At 32.8% G+C, this 21,352-nt stretch overlaps 2 protein-coding genes across 3 annotated transcripts in view; both read right to left on the bottom strand.

Annotated features, from left to right (window-relative positions):
• LOC129918645 (nidogen-like) overlaps nucleotides 1-12,624 on the bottom strand; it is a 22,135-nt gene extending 9,511 nt beyond the window's left edge. Inside the window, exons 1-6 of the mRNA XM_055999308.1 lie at nucleotides 12,605-12,624; nucleotides 12,363-12,526; nucleotides 12,067-12,300; nucleotides 11,800-11,980; nucleotides 10,447-10,740; nucleotides 10,233-10,379 (exon numbers count right to left, since the gene is read on the bottom strand). Coding sequence (XP_055855283.1) covers nucleotides 10,233-10,379; nucleotides 10,447-10,740; nucleotides 11,800-11,980; nucleotides 12,067-12,300; nucleotides 12,363-12,526; nucleotides 12,605-12,624 — 1,040 coding nt within the window. The remainder of the gene's footprint in view (nucleotides 1-10,232; nucleotides 10,380-10,446; nucleotides 10,741-11,799; nucleotides 11,981-12,066; nucleotides 12,301-12,362; nucleotides 12,527-12,604) is intronic.
• Nucleotides 10,621-21,352, bottom strand: LOC129905840 (nidogen-like). 2 transcript variants are annotated; one of them, XM_055981440.1, is made up of 9 exons: nucleotides 20,979-21,352; nucleotides 20,427-20,674; nucleotides 14,292-14,588; nucleotides 14,050-14,226; nucleotides 12,589-13,992; nucleotides 12,363-12,526; nucleotides 12,067-12,300; nucleotides 11,800-11,980; nucleotides 10,621-10,740 (listed from the first exon to the last, which is right to left on the bottom strand). In XM_055981440.1, exons 2-5 carry the CDS (start codon nucleotides 20,652-20,654, stop codon nucleotides 12,739-12,741), a joined length of 1,956 nt encoding a protein of 651 aa, XP_055837415.1. In that variant the 5' UTR covers nucleotides 20,655-20,674; nucleotides 20,979-21,352; the 3' UTR covers nucleotides 10,621-10,740; nucleotides 11,800-11,980; nucleotides 12,067-12,300; nucleotides 12,363-12,526; nucleotides 12,589-12,738. The 2 variants fall into 2 exon arrangements, with proteins under 2 accessions (XP_055837415.1, XP_055837416.1); XM_055981441.1 differs by lacking the exon at nucleotides 10,621-10,740 and having other exon boundaries at nucleotides 11,308-11,977.

The raw sequence follows: 21,352 nt of genomic DNA, 5'->3' as shown, positions 1-21,352 counted from the left end.
TGAATTTAAGCAATTACAAAAGAAAAAACCGGGTATTCATTTATAAAATGTTGCAAGAAGATGCCATTTTCCAGATTCGGCAATTTAACTTTATCCCGCAAAAAACTCGCATTGCTTCTTAGCAAAAACGTCCACTCGCACGCATAACAAATCATACCTAAAATTTCATTTTAAAATGTTGAAATTGCTCTCCACTAGGGCACAAGTTGGTGGGATCCTACCATATCCAACCCTGTCGCGAATGACGGAGGACCACATTGGAATGCATTCCTATCTTTCAGTAGCCTCTTTGCCAAATTAGGTAAGAAAAATGCATTGAAACGGTCACCTTTTGTGCATAAAGCGCCCTTTGCCTTGTCATTGATATGAGACGACCAATTTTTCTTTATATTCCAGCTACCCAACCCTTGTTCGAGATCAATTGTGGTTCGAAGGCGCCTTCTTCATTGGATTACTGATGCAAGCATAAATGATCGTACTCCCCGGCTTAGGTCTTTTGCGTACATTTTCATGAAATGCGCGTTGTCAGTTCTAAGGGTTTTTATCATAGCATTAGTTGACATATTGATCAATGCTCATGAAACCAGTGAATGCTCTGAAAATTCCTGTTATAACTAAGGGCTTTAGATGAATCACTGATAGCTTCTAAGGTAATTGGAGCTTGGAGCTTTTAACTTATGCCAATTGGGTAGTCAATATTAAATAAATTGTGCAGGTATTTTGACTCTCAGAACGCATTTGCGACACAGAGAACTGCTCTTGCTCGTAATTCACTTTGCAGGCGTAAGAAAAAATTAAGCTAGTTCTAGTAGCATCTGGTGTTATAAGCTTTTTTACTACACATCCTGTTGCATCAATGCAAACTAATACGGGACCTTTTCATAACATGAAAACATATTGATGGTTTTTATTTGTCCAAAAGTGACAATACCTCGAGAGCAATCTTAGGATCGACATGCATTCTCTCACATACTTGCTCTCTTTTCTTCTCTCTTCAATGATGGGTTCTCCTAAATATTTTCCTCTTCTCCTTCTTCAGAAATTTCTTCAGAAGTTTCATTCTGGGAAAATTCTTTTCCTTTATTCCTTTCTCCAACGTTTAATTGGGAAGGGTCTTTACAGCCGGAGAGTATTTCCCTTAATTTGTATCTATTGCAAGCAACCATTGAGTATAATCTAAGTGGCTTTAATTTCGAGCCCAAGTTTTCCGATACTATTTCCCATCCATGGGGGTAAGCCTTGTTGTGTCGGATGGGCTTACGGTGACTAGTACTATGAAGCTTAGAGCTATGCGATCGCGAAGCTTGTTTTCGCAGAAGGGCCTCCCATGGTCGACAGATCGAAGCGGAGTAGGCTGTTGCTACTAATTACCCCCCCCCCCCCCCCCCCTTTCAACAAACGACGGTAGCGGAAGAATTCTATTAAGAATCAACGCTAGCGTCACCAGTTCCAGTAAGGCCGAACTATTTGGTGAACACCTTATACGAGCTACTCAGACATATTCAGAGCACAGGTCTATAAGGAGCGGCTTAGCCAACCTCTCGTCATTCGAGTCATCAAAGGGCCTGGCCCTCCAGGTTGGGGGCTTCTGCCGTGTCGGGGTAACTGCCCGACCAGACGTAGGATGTAGTTATGGATTGACGAAAAGCCTCGGAAACGGACGGATTTACTTATGATGACCCTAGCAAACGTATTAAGGACTATTTCCCACACATTCGATTTTTTTGAAACTGGTTTTCCATTAGGTTTAAGTTCGGTTTTAAACTTAATCAAAGGCTTCAAAAACGTAACTAGTGGTTTTTTTTTATTGGTCTACCAATCTTGTAAGACATTTTTTAAAAATTTTCATAAAGAAACGAACAGAGCTGCAATCACAAAAAATTTTAAAAGCACATTTGATTTTCGTATGTGCTTCCAAATGTTTTAGCAAATTAGGTCCTGCCTCGGATTCTAAAACTTTGTTTTACAGTCTTTTACCTTATGTGTCTTTTCTCTTGTACAATATTTAGCACTCAAAATGTTTTCGAAATGCTGCTTTTCAATATTTGTTGGTAAATTTGATAAGCATATCGATGAAATGAAATTTTTGAAATACCTGAGTCATTCTACTGTTATTCAAAAAGAAGGTGCATTGAACGCTTAAGAACTTCACACACAGAAGTAATATAGCTTGTTACACACTAATTTGTACCTGGAATAGTTCCTCCAGTTTCTTATCCTAACCCCTGAGACAAAATACATTGTTTATTGTATAATTCCAACGAAACCATTATTCATTTTAAAATAACCAAATTATATCCCCGATCAAGAACCCTTTGGGATTAATATTCCCAAAGACAAAATGAGGTAACCCAACCTTTCACCATATAATCATCATAAGCATAGTGAAACACCCACTTTGGAACTTGAATTCTCGTTATTATATCTCCCATCCAATATTTGTCCATCTGTTTGGTATTTAATTCTAGCTTTTTTGCTAGTTTGATATTAATTAAAAACCTATTTATTACATTTAATAACAGTTGTTTGTGTATTTTAAGCCGACATGCTTTGTTCAACAGACTGTAGTTGTAAATTAAAAGAAGGTTAACTCGACTTCAATGCATAAATTATCTTATATATTTACCTGACACCTCTCTGCCCTGACTTGACGAAGGTGTTGATAGTTAAATGATGCCTCTCTGAGGCAAAAAAAAAAAAAACTGAGGCGACACAGACAATATAATTCCGAGTATGAAATTCCATTAACATTTTTGACAGCAATGCAGCACAGCAACTTTTTAAATGCAGGAGCCCACAAAACCATCATGATGGGATGAGAATGGAGATTGCTATCGACACGTACAATTGTTGTGCATCAGAGAAATGAAATAACAGCGCGTATAGTCTCCACAAGCCATGACTTTTTCGGCATCAAAAAGGGTAGAGGGAGAATGCATCATCATAATTTTTTGGACTCCACCAAAATGGGGCTACACAGATGCTGTGACCTATCATCATCCTCTTGTCTTAAAGGTTTGGTCGGTTTTTAGTGGGGACGGAGCCTCTTAACACATAAACACGTTCCGCGTAAGGTAATGTTGAAATCCCATAAGGATAAGAATCTCTGTTTGGAGCTCAGGTAGAATGTAATTATAAGCGGCCGCTCTTTTGCAGTTCATTTTTGTTTATGATCACCTCATTGGGAAAAGACTGTAATCAGTTTCAGGTCAGCACCTCAAGCCCAAGACGACCAAAGATTCCCATCCCATTTCCCATTATGTATGGTTGATGTGGAGCAGACTTCATTCTTCGATGGCGGTTGAGTAAATATATCACAGTCACCTAGTAGTTATCCTCGTTCGTGTATGTAAGTGTGTAAACTGTGGACGAAGCGTGCGTTGGAAATTAATCGCACCCGCCATTTAACCGGCTTTTGCCTGGTAAAATTGATTGAAATTAATTTGTTGTCGACCGAGTTGAATGCGGTTCCAAAGTGTCTGGCGTCTGGTTGGGAAAAATTATGAACTTAACCAGCCTAGTGGTTTAGCTTTGCAAAAAATGAATTTAAGTGGTGGACTTAAATTTTAAAAATTAACTGTCATGAGTAGGTACTTATTATTGGAAGTTGAGGGTACTTTTTTTATAGATTTATTTTCTGGATTTAGAAAAGTGTGTTAATTTGAGACTTTCGAAAAGTAAGCGATATATTTTTTTTTGAATTTGTTACATAACCCTGCCTATTTACTTTTATTTTCATTCGAAAAGTGATCGTCAATAAAGATCTTCTATAGAAGCGGAAGCCGATAAAATAAACCCAATTAATATTGAAATTGCAGTTATGCCAAAATTATTTTAAGCCTCCAAGTAATTGAGGGATGCTAAACTGGATGAGGTTTTAAAAAATATTCAATTTAACGTAAAATAAATATTTTTTAACCCACAAAAAACAATAATTTATTTGTTTAAGATATGTATTCAGTGCCGGTTTAAGCAATACCGGCGCCCCTGGGCAAGATTGCAAGTGGCGCCTCTAAAAAAAATTCATCTAAAACAATTTTTTCAAATATTTTGTTTTTTTCACTAGGAGAATAAAAAACTTGCAGCAAGCTTCTTAATGATTCCAGGCGCTTCCGGACGGCCAATCGAAAACGAAATACCTTTATAAATATTAGGTTTGTTCGTTGTGAGCTCTAGGGCACTCTGGGTCGCTCCGAATTTGCTGTCAAGCGTTTTTTGTAGCTCCTTTTTCAACCAGAGTTATTTCCTCTGTGTTCGATGTTCGCTGATGAAACTAAAGCTCTGAGGTGTTCGATGTAAAATGAAAACCCGAGAAACTTTGATTTTTTTCACAGTTAATTGACATGACTTAGAGTGCCCTGGAGGGGGGAACAACGAACAGACCTATTTTTTTATTCTCACACACCAACGTAGTTTTTATGAGAAATGGAGAAGCTGTCAATTTTTGGCATTTCTGGATTTTGGGTTTTCGGGATTTTGTGTTTTTGGGTTTTCATTCTTCAAAAAGTTAAGGACAAACAATACGAGCGCCGTTGAAAATGTAAAATAGAAAAAAATTGGGGCGCCTTTGTGAAAGTAAAAATAAATAAAACGTCGATTGGAAAGACTTCGTTATTTATATAACATTTGTAAAAGTTCGGGGCGCCTGCGGCGTCCCTCAATTCTTGCGCCCCTGGGCGACGGCCCAGGCTGCCCCCCCCCCCTAAAACCGGCCCTGTATGTATCAACATGAAAAATAATTCCTCCTTCCATCCTTGGAAGTTATACTGCAGCCATTTATGTTAAACTGTTAAGGAAGAAGTTGCTCTGGTCATTCTTGGGGATTCTTTTTCAAGGCTTATGTTTACCACCCTTGAAACGGTATTCGGTATGGTTCAAAAAAAAATCCTCGGCGGCGGTTTTGTAAATTTTCCCTAAGAGGGATCGAGTAAAACGGACTTCGGATTAGCATAGTCGCATCTCCAGGTTAGAAACTTTTTTTCTGCTTGCCCAAAAATACCCTGTCACAAGCAAAAAATAAAAAGAGCTGCCCTGAGGGTGCGACTGAATTCCAAGTCCATTTCGTTCACGTAAGGTTTTCTAGATAAACTCGAAAAGAGATCACAGACAAGCTGACTCAAACATATTTTTTGAGGTTATCTCGAAAACCTGACGTAATAGGGCAAAATAGACTTCGAATCTGGTTTCAGCGACCCGAAAAAACATGTCATTAACATAGTCGCAACCCCCAGGACAAAACTTTTTATTTCATCAGTTATGTAGAATAATTTGGAAATCAGAAAAAGACATACCATCTTGATGCATTATGTTTCAGCGAAAATTTTCTGCGCAATGAAAAAGATGAAAACAAAAGTGTTAAACAATTTAATTGACAGTTCCCGAATTAAACAGATTTCGAAAAATAGAAAAATAGGATAGCAAAAAATAGGCAAAACATAACGCCTATCATCGAAGCAATCGCTTTCCTAGGGCGACAGGAGTTAGCTTTACGTGGGTATCGTGATAGTGTGCCAATAGTTATGCAAAACAACTTCACTGGACCGAACGAAGGAAATTTTAGAGCTAATTTTAGATTTAAATGGTAAACCCGAAGAAAAACTTGAAGCCACATTGCAACTTGTCCGACAGGCATGTGACGCATCCATGCTCCGAAAGACCTTTTTCAACGGAAAATGAAATATGTACTATAGTGGACGAATGAAATTGCCGATGTTAGTACCATTTGTCACCAAGTTTGTTGTCCCTAAAATTAAAAGAACTTTTGCGGTCTTCTTAAAGAAATGTACCAGGACACTGAGGTGACAAAATAAGGGCACTCATAATTTGTTGGCGCTGTTCTTATCAGGACGGAATTAAAAAAGTTTTACTTAAAGGAAAGTTAATATTTTATACAAATATAATAAATTTTAAGCTAATTTTTCTTTTAGCAACAAACCAATCAACATTTTTGTCATAAAATTCAAGAGGAACCTGATGACAACGAAATTTTTACACGGAAATGGAATATTTCCTATGCAACAAGACTATAACAACACATTTACATAACAAATCATTAATACAACCTGCACCAACACAATCGACTTCCACACATACACATAGTACATCAACACAAAGCACAGCAACAAATACCACAACACATAGTACACCAACAAATACACAAAACTCATCAATACCTGAAACACAAACACAATCTACGATAACACACAGTACACCGAAGAAAAAAAAAAAACGGGTGTATATTGAAATGCACTTTTTACGAATCACTACGAGATTTTTTGCGTATACATATTTTAAAAAGACCTAGTCATATTCTAAAATGAGTCTTTTATTTTTTAAATCAAAATTTCAAAAGATTTAAAATGTTTTTTTCAAGACTCTAGAATTTATTAATATTTAAAATTGAAGAAAGCATCCATTTTAAAATAATTCTTGAAATTAAATAAATTGAATTCTAGTCCCGAAGAAGAATATAAACATTTTCGAAACGTCGAAGAAGACTTAAAAAACATTAAAAACTGACCTAAAGCCCACCTATGCACAGTGTAAAAACAACATACATGAATGTAAACAAAAACCAGTTTCTCTTTAAGCCTAACCCTCCCCCTAAATGACTGTGCACATTTTTATGAGTTGGTACTAAGCACAACAACAAAATTTGCCTTAGAAATTAACTTTTGTATAATTTTTTTTTGTGGAACCAAAAAGTGTTTTGTCTTTTTGCGCACAGGTGCGACACTCATACAAAATTTTTCGTATTCTAGGATGCCAACCGAAATTAGGAAAAAACAAATTTTTTATATTTGGATTTACAAAATCAAAATTAAGCGCTTCGATGCTGTGTTTTCCTTCGTTATGGATAATTTGAATAATTTTTCATTTTCTGAAGAGGCAATTAAGTCAATAAAGGGAACCATCAAAACTTTATGTTTGAGGTTGAAAAAATGGCCAAATGTGGTCGTCATAGAGAACGCTTTGAAAGCAATAACACGGTGTTACAAAAATGAGGTTTCAAAATATACGCGGGCGGAGACCTATCAGGTTTTGTAGAGCTAGTCGCACTGATTACGAAACGGTATTTGAAAATCCCCTAACACCCCCAAAATCTGGAGTTACGGGCAAAAAACGGTTTTTTGGACCTTCACCCATTGAAAAAATTCTAGCTTCGACAATTTTTACCCATTTTCGATTTTTTTTACAGTTTCTGATAGAAGATAAATATACCTTTTTTAACAATGCATAAAACATGTAACTCGGTTAAACCACTTAGAATTTATAAGCTGTCAAAGTTCAAAAATTCCATTTTTTTCGTCATTTGCCCAACTTCGGCATCAATTTAAAGTATATGTTTTCAAAAGTACATGCTATTTAAAAAATATATTCTAAAACTATATCTATTTCCCAATCAATCGAGATATTTTTTATGAAAATGTAAAAAAATCGAAAATGAGTAAAAAATTGTCGAAGCTAGAATTTTTTCATCTACAACATCTTCGTCACAAACCTGCTACATTTGCGCAGCAAAACCATCTGAAATGAACATTCAGCCGAACTTTTGCAAAAGGAAGTGGACCAACAAGCAATGTCCTTTGGGTTAAGTCCGCTACACTCTTGGATCCGGTTTATGGAATGTATCCTACACATCGCTTATAGACTAGATGTTAGATGGCAACACGGCCAGAAGATTTTTCAGAGATGAAGAAAAAACTGCTGAAATTACAGGAATCGATATTGAAATCATAAAAATGTTTCACATTATTTTAGAGAAACGAGGGAGCTATCAGAAACTATAGCTGGTTTTATATGCCAGCAAGTATTCATAAAGTTAAATATTAAAAACCATTTTTGATAGTGGCACTGTAAAAGCCAAGGTTATGGAAAAAATAGCCAAAAAATAAAAATCTAATAAGAAAGTAGTTTCCTTATTTTTCAATTTTCTCAAAAACTAGAAGGCATAGGAACATATGGTTTTTAGTGTTTGATAAAGAGTGAATTGAAGCAGTTGGATTTATAAATCAATCTTGTATTGATATCCACAGTCTTTTAAAAAATAGTGTTCTATGTGTTTTTTAAAACTTTTTTTTCCAAAATTTTGACTTTGAAATGGGTTATTTCAAAAACTATTTATTAAAATAACTTGATTTAAAAATAAGAATTCAGTATAAAATGTTGGCTTTTGAAAAAGGTATCATTCATAACTGTAAGTGTTGCCATCGTTTTTAAATATTTTTTTCTTAATTTTAAGTAATTTTTTAGAAAATTGCCCCTTCCTCTTAAACGGGGGGAAATTGACCCCCTCTCCTGTAGTAAAAATTGCTTGTATTTACCTCCTCTATAAGAATTCGTTAAAATTCCTCACCTTATGAGTTATCGTACTTTTGCCCATAAATGACCCCCATTAAACCTCTTTTGGTTAAAAATATGAAAGAATATTAATAAAATCGTTGTTTCATTTCATTTTGTATATATTTGATATAAATTCTATAAAAAAAAATCCTCGAAAAGTTATAGGTAATCTGTGAGCGTTATTAATTAATGACCTGGCAAGTTTAACCTTATATGAATCAAAGTTAGTTAAATAGAAGATACAAAACCTACCAAAGATAACTTAAATTTCTCATCTGCAACGAGTACCTCAGTTATTCAAAAAACCACAAAATGCAAATTTGAATACGTACCTATATGTATTTTTACATGCATACATCAAAAAACAATTTATAAATCAAAAATATTCACCAAAAAAAAAAAATAAATGTTATGATATTTATATTTGTAAATAAAATGCAAGGTTTGGTATTGCCTCAGTTCACGGTCTCGGTTGTGCGTTTGCGGAAATATTTCATTGTACTACGTATAATTATAACTCATACACCTTCCGCTTTTGCTGAGGCATCATACAGCTGGTTTTTGGTGGTACATATTCATATATTGTTTCCTGTCTAGGTCCGGATTTCAGAACGGAAACCGGAATATTACAAAATGTATTTTCTTTTGTTTTCGGTGTGATAAAGGATTAGCACGACACAATATTATTAATTATGTTTTGCTGTGGTCAGTTGGAAAAAGTTGCTCCCAACTTTGTTAGAGCTTATAGCTCATACCAGCTTTGCATTTAATGGAAAAGAGAAAAAAAAAATATCAACGAAATGCCTTTTTAGACTTATAACAGCATTTCCTGTGATTTATTTTGCTCTCGTTATGCTGTGTTACACGAGAAACAACTAGAAATTTAATTAAAATGAATAGTAAATTGCGGGATATGTAGAATTGTAGATATGTACATATCTTTTCATGTAACATGTAAACTACGGATGATACAGAAACAGAAAGTGACACATTAGCTTGCATTTGTAAAACCAGAAATACCTTTTGATGGATTTTATCTTTTTTTTAATAACTTTTGTTTTTAATAAATTTGTGCAGCCTTTTAAGATGGGACTGCTCATCAGGGTCTGGAAATTTATGCAAAGAGAAAGTCCTAACAGCCCTGACTTTTTTCTCATGTTATCAGGGAGTTTATAATATTATCTGCTGTAACTGACATCAAGGAAGAATTTAGAATAGATTTTGTGGTGGCAACCTCGCACACCGGAAACTGAATAGCCATCAATGAACTGGCCAAGGAATCAGCTGATGATATTGTCCAGGATCCTTCAAAATTGAGAGAGTACCAATTTTCTTGACATTTTCCACAGATTTTAGAAGTCCTCTTTTTACCAACGTAAGACTGTGCCCCCATTGCAAAAGTCAAAAATGCCCCGTAAGAGCCTCATAATTATTAGGTTCAGAAATCGCTTATACATACCGGTGGCCAAAAATTAGATCAGAAATACAGAAAACAAGTGGTACTCCACGAAATTTCACAAAGTTTCTTTAAATCAAACTAAGCTTCTTTCTCCATCCAATCTTTTCCTTAATAAGGCCACGATCATACCGAAAAACGCATATTCAAATGTGCCCCAGTGTCAAATGTACCCCCGCTTACCTTACATATAATAATTATTTGTGTGCTGATTTACTAAGGAAATATTTTTATAAAAAATTTGTATATATATTTGTTACATTATAATTTATTTTTTATATAATTGTTTATTAGTTAATAGGAAATAAAAATTATAAAATTTCTCAAAGATTTCCACAAAACGAAATAAAATATTTAAAACTATATTAACTTTATTTGTTTACAACTTTTTTCAGATGATGAACTTCGATTTGGCAAACAAATACTCCCCAACGGACATTCACCATTATTCATTTGACATGGATTGATGCCTTGAGGACAATAGTTTTCTAAAGCAATTAATTTATTCACGTAACCTCCTGGCTCACAATGTACACTTGGATGGCGCCTTCCATCAGAATCAATACCTTCTATTGTCTTGCTATTAAGATTTTATTTTAAAGAAACAAAATTATAAGAATCGTTTTAATTAAAAAAAATCAACATACCTGCCGCCATCATACCAATATATACTATCGTTGGTGGCAGTTATTCTATCTATGCGTAATGACGTTACCGTAATATTTCTAACCTCCTTCGAATGAAAATCTATGCACATAAGTTTAGATCCTTGTTTACGATCATAACAATTAAAGCATAAATCCCCACTGTTGGGAAGCACGGCCAACGTTTGGGCATCTAGTCCGGATGGTAATGTGAAAAGAATCTCACGAGCGGTACCGTCCAGTTCAGACATTTCAATTTTTGATGAAAATCGATTGTTCAGTATCCAATAAAGTTTCCTAAAAGAAAAGCATTAAGTTATTTAACTTATTAACACCTTTTTTCATCAATATTAAGACACAAACTTGAATACATTTTTCAAGATTATTCAGTAAACAGAAACAAGATATACATTAGGATGGGTAAAAAAAAAATCGAAATTCGAAGGTCCTCCGTTTCGCAATTTTCCATTTTTACATCAAGCTTCTACGAAAAAAAAATCATTTTTTTGACTTTTTAGCAAATTTTTTTACATATTCTTGTAGAAAATTGAACGCTCTACAAAAAAGTCCTTATAAATTTTTTTCAATCATCTAACCGTTTAGTAGATATGTATTTGAGGTCCAAAAATCGAGAAAATCTTTAAAAATTAGTTGTTTGTTCTTAATTTTGTAACAAATTGAAAAATTATAATAATTAAACGCGCATGAAATATTCTTGTAGGAAACAGATTGCTCCACAAAAATGGTCTTATTATTTTTTTCATTAATCTAACCATTCTAAAGATATTCGAGGTGAAAGTTAAAAAAAATTTTAAAAATACTTTTAAAAATTTTCCAATTGACTGAAACTTCATTATTTTCAAGTTAACAAGATGTATTCTTGCAAAAGCTCAAACGGTTAAAGCATCACATTGATTGCTTTAACCGTTTAGAAGATATTCGTATCCAAACCAATGCCCACTGATTTCAATAGTTTTCTTATGACCATGCGTTGCGATTTGGATACGAATATCTTCTAAACGGTTAAAGCAATCAATTTGATGCCAATGAATTTTTTGTAGAACGTTTAAGCCCCTACAAGAATACCGAAGTAGCTTAAATTTTGTTGGTCTTATTAACTAATCTTATTACGTAAATACGGAAAATAAATCCTTAATCACCCTGTGCAGGTACCAATTTATTATTTCTACCAATAATTGAAAAGAAATTTCTAAATTAATGTTGTTTTAATAAAACAACTGCCATCTCAATAATTTTAACCCATCAAAAAATCTATTTTTTAAAGGTCACAGTGAATAAATTAATAACGGAAGTAAGTAGATATGTGAGTTGAAGAATCAAGAAATGTGTACTTACCCTCTGATTGGGTCAACAGCAATGTTTCTAAGAAAACGCAAACTTTCGTCGGCCACCAATACAGTTCTCATCATTGGATTGTTTAAACTGGCGACTTCTATTGCGCTCTTTTTATAAGAATGCCAATAAACAAGTCTAGATATTGAATCAATTGCAAGTCCTTGTAAGTCACTGATATCTTCTGAAAAGAGGTTAAATCAAACGCATCAAGATAATGTTTTTTTATGAAAATAATTTTTTATTCAAGATTTCATTGGAGAAACTTACCTTCAGTTATAAATGAACGACTATCTGTACCATCATAAAAAGCGCTTAAGATTTTACGAAACTTATAATAGTAGACTCGCCCTTCAATGCAATCTATGTCAAATTGCAGGCCATAATTGATTAATTCAACAACAGTTTTAAGTTTTCCATCAAAAAATATTCGCTGTATTCCATTAAATTCAACTGAAAGAAGAAATTCAGTTTTTATGCATGTAGTTCCGTTGCCGTGATATCCTGGGGAAAAACAGGAAATTATGTTTATTCTATAATTCACGTGTTAGAAAAAAGATACTTACCAGTCTTGCAAACGCAGGTATTTGTACCATTAATCGAGTGACAGTTAGCATTTAGATGACACAAAGATGGGTTTTTTTGACAGTTCTCTTTCTCACAAACATTTCTATTGTTATCGCTACTGTAGAAACCAGGATTGCATATGCACTCAAATGACGCTCGATTACTGGAAAAAAAATTACAATGATATTAAAAATTCTAGTCTGGAAGAAGAAAGAATAAACTCACGTTTTAGATCGTATACATGAAGCATGATCGCCACATAAATTTGGATTCTGTAAAATGTATTTTTGAATAGTTTAATTTTTGTTGATATTGCTAACAATAATAATATTATTAATAATCCTTTATTGTTGATGAGTCAAAAATTTATAAGTGTTAATTAAAAAATATAAATATATAGGCACTTACGTCATAACAATCTTCTCTTTGTTCAGTGGCAGAACTAAAATCATCATCCTCAAATTTACGGACGCAATCGTACTCATCTTGGTTATTACAAAAACATTCATATCCACCAAAAACATTAACACAGTAACCATCGTCACTACACGGTTTTAATTCGTTTTGGCATTCGTCAATGTCGACGCACTCGACACCATCTTCCGTCACATTCTCCTTCAATCCAATCGCACAAACGCATTTATATGATTCTTCATCTGGAACACAGCTACTAAATTTCCAGCAGTTTGCTAAGCCACTAAAACAAGGGTTCAATATATCGTCATCACCAATTTTTGTAATCATCTTAGTACTACGTAGAGAATAATCATCTCGATTGTAGTTCAAAGAAGTTCTAGAAACTTTTTCGAGAGAAGTTCTTTCATCGGGATGAATATCGTATTTGTAACATGTGTAGCATGATTCAAAGGATATGTTTTGACTTAACTGAAATTTAATAGTTTTGTTCTTCGAAGGAATCTCAACATAATGTTCTACTGTTGATGAAATTGTATTGCGGGATGAAAATTTTAATTCTTTGGTATAACCCGGAATTTCAATTTCTTCGTCATACTCGATCTTCGGTACAAATCCATTTATATCGATTTTAACTGTCTGCGTACGATCATTAACTTCAAATGTTTGATTGATGTGCAGGATCTCACCAGACTCGAAAATCAATTCAGAACTGTGAACGAACTTACCACCGGTCCACTGGTAGCCATTCATAAATTTCGGTGATAGTGGTTTTGCAAACAGCCAGCCAATAGAACTAAAAACTGGCAAAGCCAACTTTAACTGATCCCCCAATACGTAATTGATTGAATTGATGACAGTTGTACTATTGCCTGTTTCTATATTTATGATTGATAAAAAACGCTCAGATTTGTCAATGGTACCATTGTTAATTTTTCCACTTAGCAATCCAGATATGCTGATGTTCTTTGTATTTCTGATGCATGAATGTCCATTTCCGTAGAATCCTGGAAAACACTGGCAATAAAATCCTTTAAATTTATCGATACAAGAAGCTGAGGAATGACATGTTCCACGACCAGCTTTGGCACAAGACATTTTGATAATTTTATGAGTATCTTCATCGGATATATTTGAATCAAAATCTAGCAGACCAACACGATATAAGAAAACTCCATTGATTCCAACATTCGACGTCTTACTAAAATTCCTAGCCTTTGAAACGAAAATAAATTATTACAGGACAACATAAATAAATTAATGAATTCTAACATTATCAGTTCCAGATCCATTTATCATGAAGTGTCTTCCATCAGCCGAAACAAAACCCGCTTGAGCTGGAAAATCTAGAGGGCCACTTTGTCCCGATTCACCCTGCAACCAATTGATACCATCTTCCGGGTAAATAAACTGAACATAGGATTCATCTGAGTTGCAAATTATCACAACCTTAATTTAATAAAATTTTAATCTTTGTTAATACTTCATTAATGTTAAAGTAAGTTAAAATTTACCTGGAAAGTATTCAACCTATCTGTTTTAGCATTATAATATCCAACATTCTCCCAAGTAGCCACGTATAAAATTGTGGCTTCAAAGTTGTTGGAATATTTTCTGCGAACTAGACTATTAGCCTTTTGTAGTTTCTCATGATTCTGTGATTTGAAGAGACTGATAATGGTTGAGTTACTTGGAACCGATGTATCTACGTTTGCAAAAAATGGTGCAATTGATGGATTTCTCCCTGGATATTCCAGATTAATGAATTCTGGGAATTCTTTATCAAACGTTAGAATTCCATTTGTGTTGATCTGAAAAGAAATTAATGTTAGAGAAAATATCCAAAGTACGAGTATGTATTTGTTTTGAAATCACCTAACAAAAATATTGATACAAATCAAGCAAGTAGGTACCTAACCTATTATCTCCTAGTGGATTAAAGAATTTCAACTTTTTCATGGAGTATTGAGAGGAAACTAATAGCAACCAACTTTGAAAACTTTGGGATACTATTAAATTTAGGAGAAATGTAGAACTGTCGCAAGAAAAGAGGGGACGTATGAGCACTTGAGGGGGATTTCACGCTCCATATATCGCCATTGATCCAGAATTGGATAGCCTGGGGATAGATATTGAGATCCCCGGTGCTTTGTGAATAGTGAAACACTTGCAGATGGATCTCTCGCTAGTTGAGGATACCTTTATTCTAGATGATAAGACCCATTTGCCAGATAAAGCCAAAATAAGTCATGAAGGCGACTTTGGATCGCTTAAACCCTAAAAAATTGACGAGGATGAGACATCCTCCTTCAGTGAAGATGTACGTATGTATTAACATTATCATAACTTGATTTCAGGAAAGAAACGGGCATATGAAGAGCTCGATATGCGAAAGGAAAGAGTCAATCTTTTCCTTAAGTATGATCGTGAACTCCACGTAAAGAAACTAACGGAGCAAAATCTAAAAATAAAAATAATAGAGGAGGAACTAGATATAATGTGGAATCGAAAACGGTACGAAGAAGAAGAACATGCTCTTAAAGTGAAAAAAATTCGTCAAGATATCGAGCAGGCAGAAGTTTTGTTTAAGATTTATTTAAATCTTATCCCTATACAATGTTAAATTTTCTTAAAAATTAAAAACTGTCGTTCTCAAAAAATGTATTTTTTTATTCATAGGTTTACAAATTTCAATTAGTGAAATGTCTTTGAATAAAAATGTCTTTGAGGAAAAACTTCAATGGGCTGTGGATCTTCAATTCCATCATCCCAAGGATCCGATTCTAGTCCAATGTTATATAAGATAGCACATGCTGGAATTATTCGGAGATAGTTTTGTCTGACACTCAAAATAAAGGCACGGAAATCGTCTCTTCAACTTTCCAATGGACATTTCAACGCCACTCCTCGTTTTCTTATGAACTTTATTATATTTCTTTTGTGGTTCATTAATTGGATTAAGGATTGGTGTATAAATGTAATTTTTCTGACCATAACCACTGTCACCGAGTAAATGGCCTATACGTCGGTAGTTTTGCTCAGGATTTACTCTAATGGCATTGCTTTCAAATATTCTCGAATCATGACCGGAGCCAGGCCATTGACAAATTATGTCAAAAATTTCATTCTATGGTCCACTAACTATTTGCAAGTTGATCGAGAAGTATCCCTTTAGGTTCCTAAAAACCGCAGCATTGTTTCCTCCTGGACTTAAAATTGGAATATGGGTGCCATCAATCAAGACTATGATTCCGGGGAATCCAGCTTTTCCATCAAAAATAGTTAACAATTTTTTGAATCAGATCAGAACTTTATTAGTGCACATTCAGCGATGAAATATCGAACACAACTTGGAATTTGAAGTGAGCTGTCAAAAAGCAATCCGTCATTCGACGTATTCTATGGGTCACCCCTTTCTGTTCTATCCGTCAACTTCTACGGATTGATTGACAAACGGATTTTGTGGGTTTGGGGATTGGGCCTTTATGTATTGTGAATATTTTAAAAACACACCCTTGTTGAATGAGTTTCAGTCTGTCTCTGTCACGTCACCGATCTTGTGGCAGATAGGTCATAGGGGGATGTACGTCGTTTAATAAAGAAATTACAACAACGATGTCATGGCACGTCGTCTGTGGTTTTCTTATGTATTTCAGGGGCATTTGTAGTTTTGTGAAATCGTTTGGTCCCACTGATTTGAAAAAACCTCTACCATAAGACCTGTTCTGACAATTTTTGTTGGACAGATTATAATCACTTTTTTATGAGCAAAATCAAATTATTTTGAGTTTATTTGAACATTTTATCAATAAATACCTTTTAATTTTAAATAAACCAAAGAAAATTAAAATTTTTCAAAAAAAAAAAAATTCATACCAACCGTTTTTGGGCACGAGTACGATAACTTAGGCGACAATAATTGATAACGATATTTTGTAGAGGAGTTCAATACAATCATTTTTCACTATGGGAAAGGGGGTCTATATCCCCCCATTTAGGCGGGAGGGGCAATTTTCTAAAATATAACGTAAAATACAAAAACAAATATTAAAAAATAACGGCAACACTTACTTTTATGAATGATACCTTTTTCAAAAGCCAGAATTTTATACTTAATTCCAGTTTTTAAATCAAATTATTTCAATTAATTTTTCTTGAAATAATCAATTTCAAAGTCAAAATTTGGGCAAAAAAAAACACATTAAATACTACTTTTACCAAGACTCTGAATTTAAATACAAAATTAATCAATGAAATAATCCTATAATAAAAAATGATTGTATTAAACTCTTCTACAAAATACCGTTATCAATTCTTGTCGAATAAGTTATCGTACTCTCCCCGTTTTTGGATATTTTTCCATTTTTGAAAATTTTTTAATTTTCTTTGGTTTATCTAAAATTTAAACGGTATTTATTTTTAAAATGTTCAAATAAACTTAAAAGAATTTGATTTTGCTCATAAAAAAGTGATTCGAAGTAAGCGATTTACAGTTGCAAAAATGTGGTCTTTTATTTCATTTAAAAAGTTCAAACCCTTACATCAGAAAAACAGTTTGATGAATAAATCTGAAACCTTGCAGATTAATTTCAGGTCTATTAAGTTTCAATAAAATCAAGCTTGAGTTTAGTCTTATCACCCATAGTTATAAAAAAGCGGCACATTTTCAAAAAAAAACCGTAAAAAGGCCTATTTTGATAGCTTTTCTAAATTGATCTCAAATGTAAGAAAACATTTTTTTTTTAACAAAGTAAACTTTAATTCTTTGTAGAGAATTAAATGAAATTTTCAAATGTATCCTTAAATTTTCTTTACAGTGATCTGTTGTTGAGATATTGATAAGTCAAAAGTATGGTTTTTGGTTTGATGACTGATATTGCACCCTAAAAAAAAAATCGTATAAGTTTGAAACAAAAAGAATCTAAAAGCCAAAATGTTTTTGAAAAGTAAAAAAAGCATTTACAGTAAAACCCGGATAAGTACCTCACCTTAAATGCCCCGTTTTGATAGGCACTAAAACGGGTCAGGTACTAACAAGAACCCGCTTAAGTGCTCATAGGCACTTATCTCTTTATTTATTCAATAATAAAAAATAACATGTTTGATAACTAAAAATATATTCTTCACAAACAAAATTTACTTTGAAAGTTTAAAATAGCTAACAAGTTAGTTTCTACCTTTAGTAAAATTTTTGAATTTCAGAGCGCTATAGCCAACAAAGTTTTTCTTATTGTTGAAACTTGTTTCAAATGTGTACTTTAAAGAAATTTCTGCAAGTAAATTCAATTATAAGTATTTGAAATAGGAAGTAATTAAACGGGGAAGGTAGATAAGCGAAAGGTACTCAAGAGATGAGTTGTATATGAAAAAATCCTTAAAATTTTGGTTCTAAAAAAACAAAGCTACTTATGCGGGTAAGGCACTTAAGCGAGAGGCACTTATCCGGGTTTTACTGTAAACAATTCCAAAGATTCAGCTATTTTACCATTAGAAACATTATCTTTCACGTACTTTTTATTTACTCATGATACGACCATTTTTTAACTGAGATACAGAAAGTCACTTAAAGAATCACAATTTGTGTTTGTTCCCTTAATTTTTTTGACTAGTGTAGTTATCATACATTCATGGACTTGGACAGTATTTTCGTATTAATTTATATTAAAATTGACAAAAAAAATATGTATTTATGTATTGGAAATTCTTTTTCTGAATGTTGCGTGATTTACCATGGAATTCCCCATTTGTATAATTTCTCTTGTCTGTGCTCTTAGTCAAAGAATATTAAAACAAGAGCAAGTCAGTATTGAAAATTTGTCAACACGTTTCACCAAAATGTCCCTACTTTTTACTTGCGATGTAGGTACTATAATAGGGCAAGTTTAGGATTCGTAAAAAAAAAATCGAACTCGAGATAACAATCTTACGTGACATTACGATGATGGAGAATTCCAAAAAAGGTGGATGCGGCAATTCTGTCTGTCTGTGTGTCTGTCAATTTTGGGTGATTCCCTAGAGGGGAAATTGAAATTTTATTTTTATGACCGAAACGGTACCTGCCATATAACGGAAATAGAAAAGTTAATTTTTTCAAAAACGATATTGATTAAAATTTTTGTGTGTAGTATTACACATAAGAGCCAACTTTTGAAATAAAAAAAATATATATAATATACGGTTTTTTTGATTTATGAATATCTCGTACAAGACCAACCCGCTTTCAAAGAAAATTTTTTTAAAATTTTCAAAAAGCAAACTTTTGGATTTTTAAAAAATATTTCAAAATTTTTTTTCGAAAAATCAATTTTTTGAAAGCGGGTTGACGAAAACTTTTTAATTTCGTTTTTATGCGTAAATTAATTATTTCTTCAAAATGGCATACCAATTTTTTATATATAAAAAATTATTTTATTAAAAAGCGGCTATAACGATTTTCGAAAATTTTTTTCTAAAAATATTTTTTTTTATGCAAGAAATAAAATGGCATACTTGGTTTTTTGTAAAGGATCATTTAAAACGGTGTTTTATTTTATTATAAAAACAGATTTAATTTTTACTTGCTCTATATAGGGCAAGTATTGGTTTCGTGTAGAAAAAATAAATTCTAAGTTTTAATCAAAACCAACATTACGATGATGGAGAAGATCAAAAAAGTGGTTTTCGTCATGTCGTCCGTCGGTCTGTGCGTCTGTTCGTCCATCTGTACATCGAGCTAGGGCCTAAACGGATGGATGGATTTACTTGAAATTTGGTACAGATGATTTTTGCGTAATTTCCTAGGTTCCTTTTTTTTAAGTTTTTCAATATCTCCTTTTTAATGCATACCTCCCATATACCGTTTTCGAGGTATTGCAATTTACTCGAAAACGGGTCTTACGATTTTCATTAAATTTGGTGAACGTAATAATCTTATAGATTCTAACAAAAGCGTTTTTAGTTTTTCTCAAAAAATTCGGAGAACGGAAAAATGGCGTTGCCGTATTTCCAAAATTGAATTATTTTTTAAGTTCATATATTTCATCAAAGCACAAGTCAATCAATATTCAAAGTTTACAGACATCATTTTGAAGTATAAAATGTAAAAAAAAAATTAAAAAAGTTTTTTGTTTTAATTTTTGAATTTTTTGAACTTTCGATTTTTTTAATTTTTTTTTTTTCTTGGCACTAAACAAAATCTTTAATTTCCAATAGATATTTAAGATAAAGATACTTTGAACTACAAGAGGAAGTACCTGCGACCCAGTCGTGCATTTTATTTTATACTACTTATGAAATTTCTTCAAAATATAAAATTTTAAATTTTTTTTAATAAAAAGCTTTAACATTAGAGGTACTTTAAGCATAAGAGCAAGTACGTGCGACCCAAGTCGTGCAATTTATTTTTAAAGATCTGTGATCTGCTGATACTGGTTTTTTATCTTCAAAATTATGTGTCACAGTATGTGAATGATGGGAAAATATTCACACGTAGCGACAGTATTGTGAAATGTGTGATACTTTTAGACTAACTATTTTTCAGACTATAAGAACCTTTAATAGTTACACCTTACTTTAGAAGAAGAAAACCCCTTAAAATTATAACTTTGTTTCACTTAAGTATTTAAATATTTTATTTAAAAAAAAAAATGCTGCAGCTATCATAAACTTACATAAATTTGATGATATCTTTTACTATAAAAACTGATAGGTATATCTAATTCCATCAAACTGTATTCACTATCGCCTGGCTCAAGCACCTTTATCTCAGGCTCATCGGTATACCGGTAAAGCTGCTTAAAATTCAACAAGTCGTTTGGATGTTGTGTTTGAACTTGGTTCAAAATTTGTAGCACAATCATTATGCACAATAACTTTTCAAATTTATAATATCTCGTCATTTTGCTATGAAAACTTTAAGCTATGTATTTTTTAAGTATAAATTCAAACTCAATATTAGTTTGAATTTATAATTAAAAAATACATAGTTTAAAGTTTTCATAGCAAAATGACGAGTTATTATAAATTTGCAAAGTTATTGTGCATTATGAATGATTGTCATCATCATTATTGTGCATTGTGATGATGACAATCATTCATAATGCAGAATAACTTTGCAAATTTATAATACTCGTAATTTTGCTATGAAAACTTTAAACTATGTATTTTTTAATTATAAATTCAAAATAATTCTTAGTTTGAATATAAAATTAAAAAATACATACACATTACACGGGTATTATGTTTATTTGGTTTGCAAGAAACTGTGAAACTATTGTTTTTTTTTTTGTCTGTAATTTTTATCCAATTGGTATTGAGGTTATAAAAATTTTTTAAAAAAATGTAGATTAAATAAAGAAGCAAACACACAAAATATAAATTTCACTGATTAAAGAAACACCGAATCAAAAGATGTGCGATCTATGTTTCTACACTTTGTCAAATGATTTTAATAAAATCAAATCTTCTTTTAAATGACCGCTGCAAGAACCAGACCCGGTTAGTCATGATCAGGTCGAGTGACTAGAAAACTGGTATACGTGACATTCAAAAGAACTCGTAACAACAATTTGACGGATTTTATGTTCAAAATTAAAAA

The sequence above is a fragment of the Episyrphus balteatus genome, chromosome 1 (assembly GCF_945859705.1).
Source record: "Episyrphus balteatus chromosome 1, idEpiBalt1.1, whole genome shotgun sequence".
NCBI lineage: Eukaryota > Metazoa > Arthropoda > Insecta > Diptera > Syrphidae > Episyrphus > Episyrphus balteatus.
The sequence above is the reverse complement of the archived record's forward strand: the minus strand, read 5'-3'. Positions and strand labels throughout refer to the sequence as shown.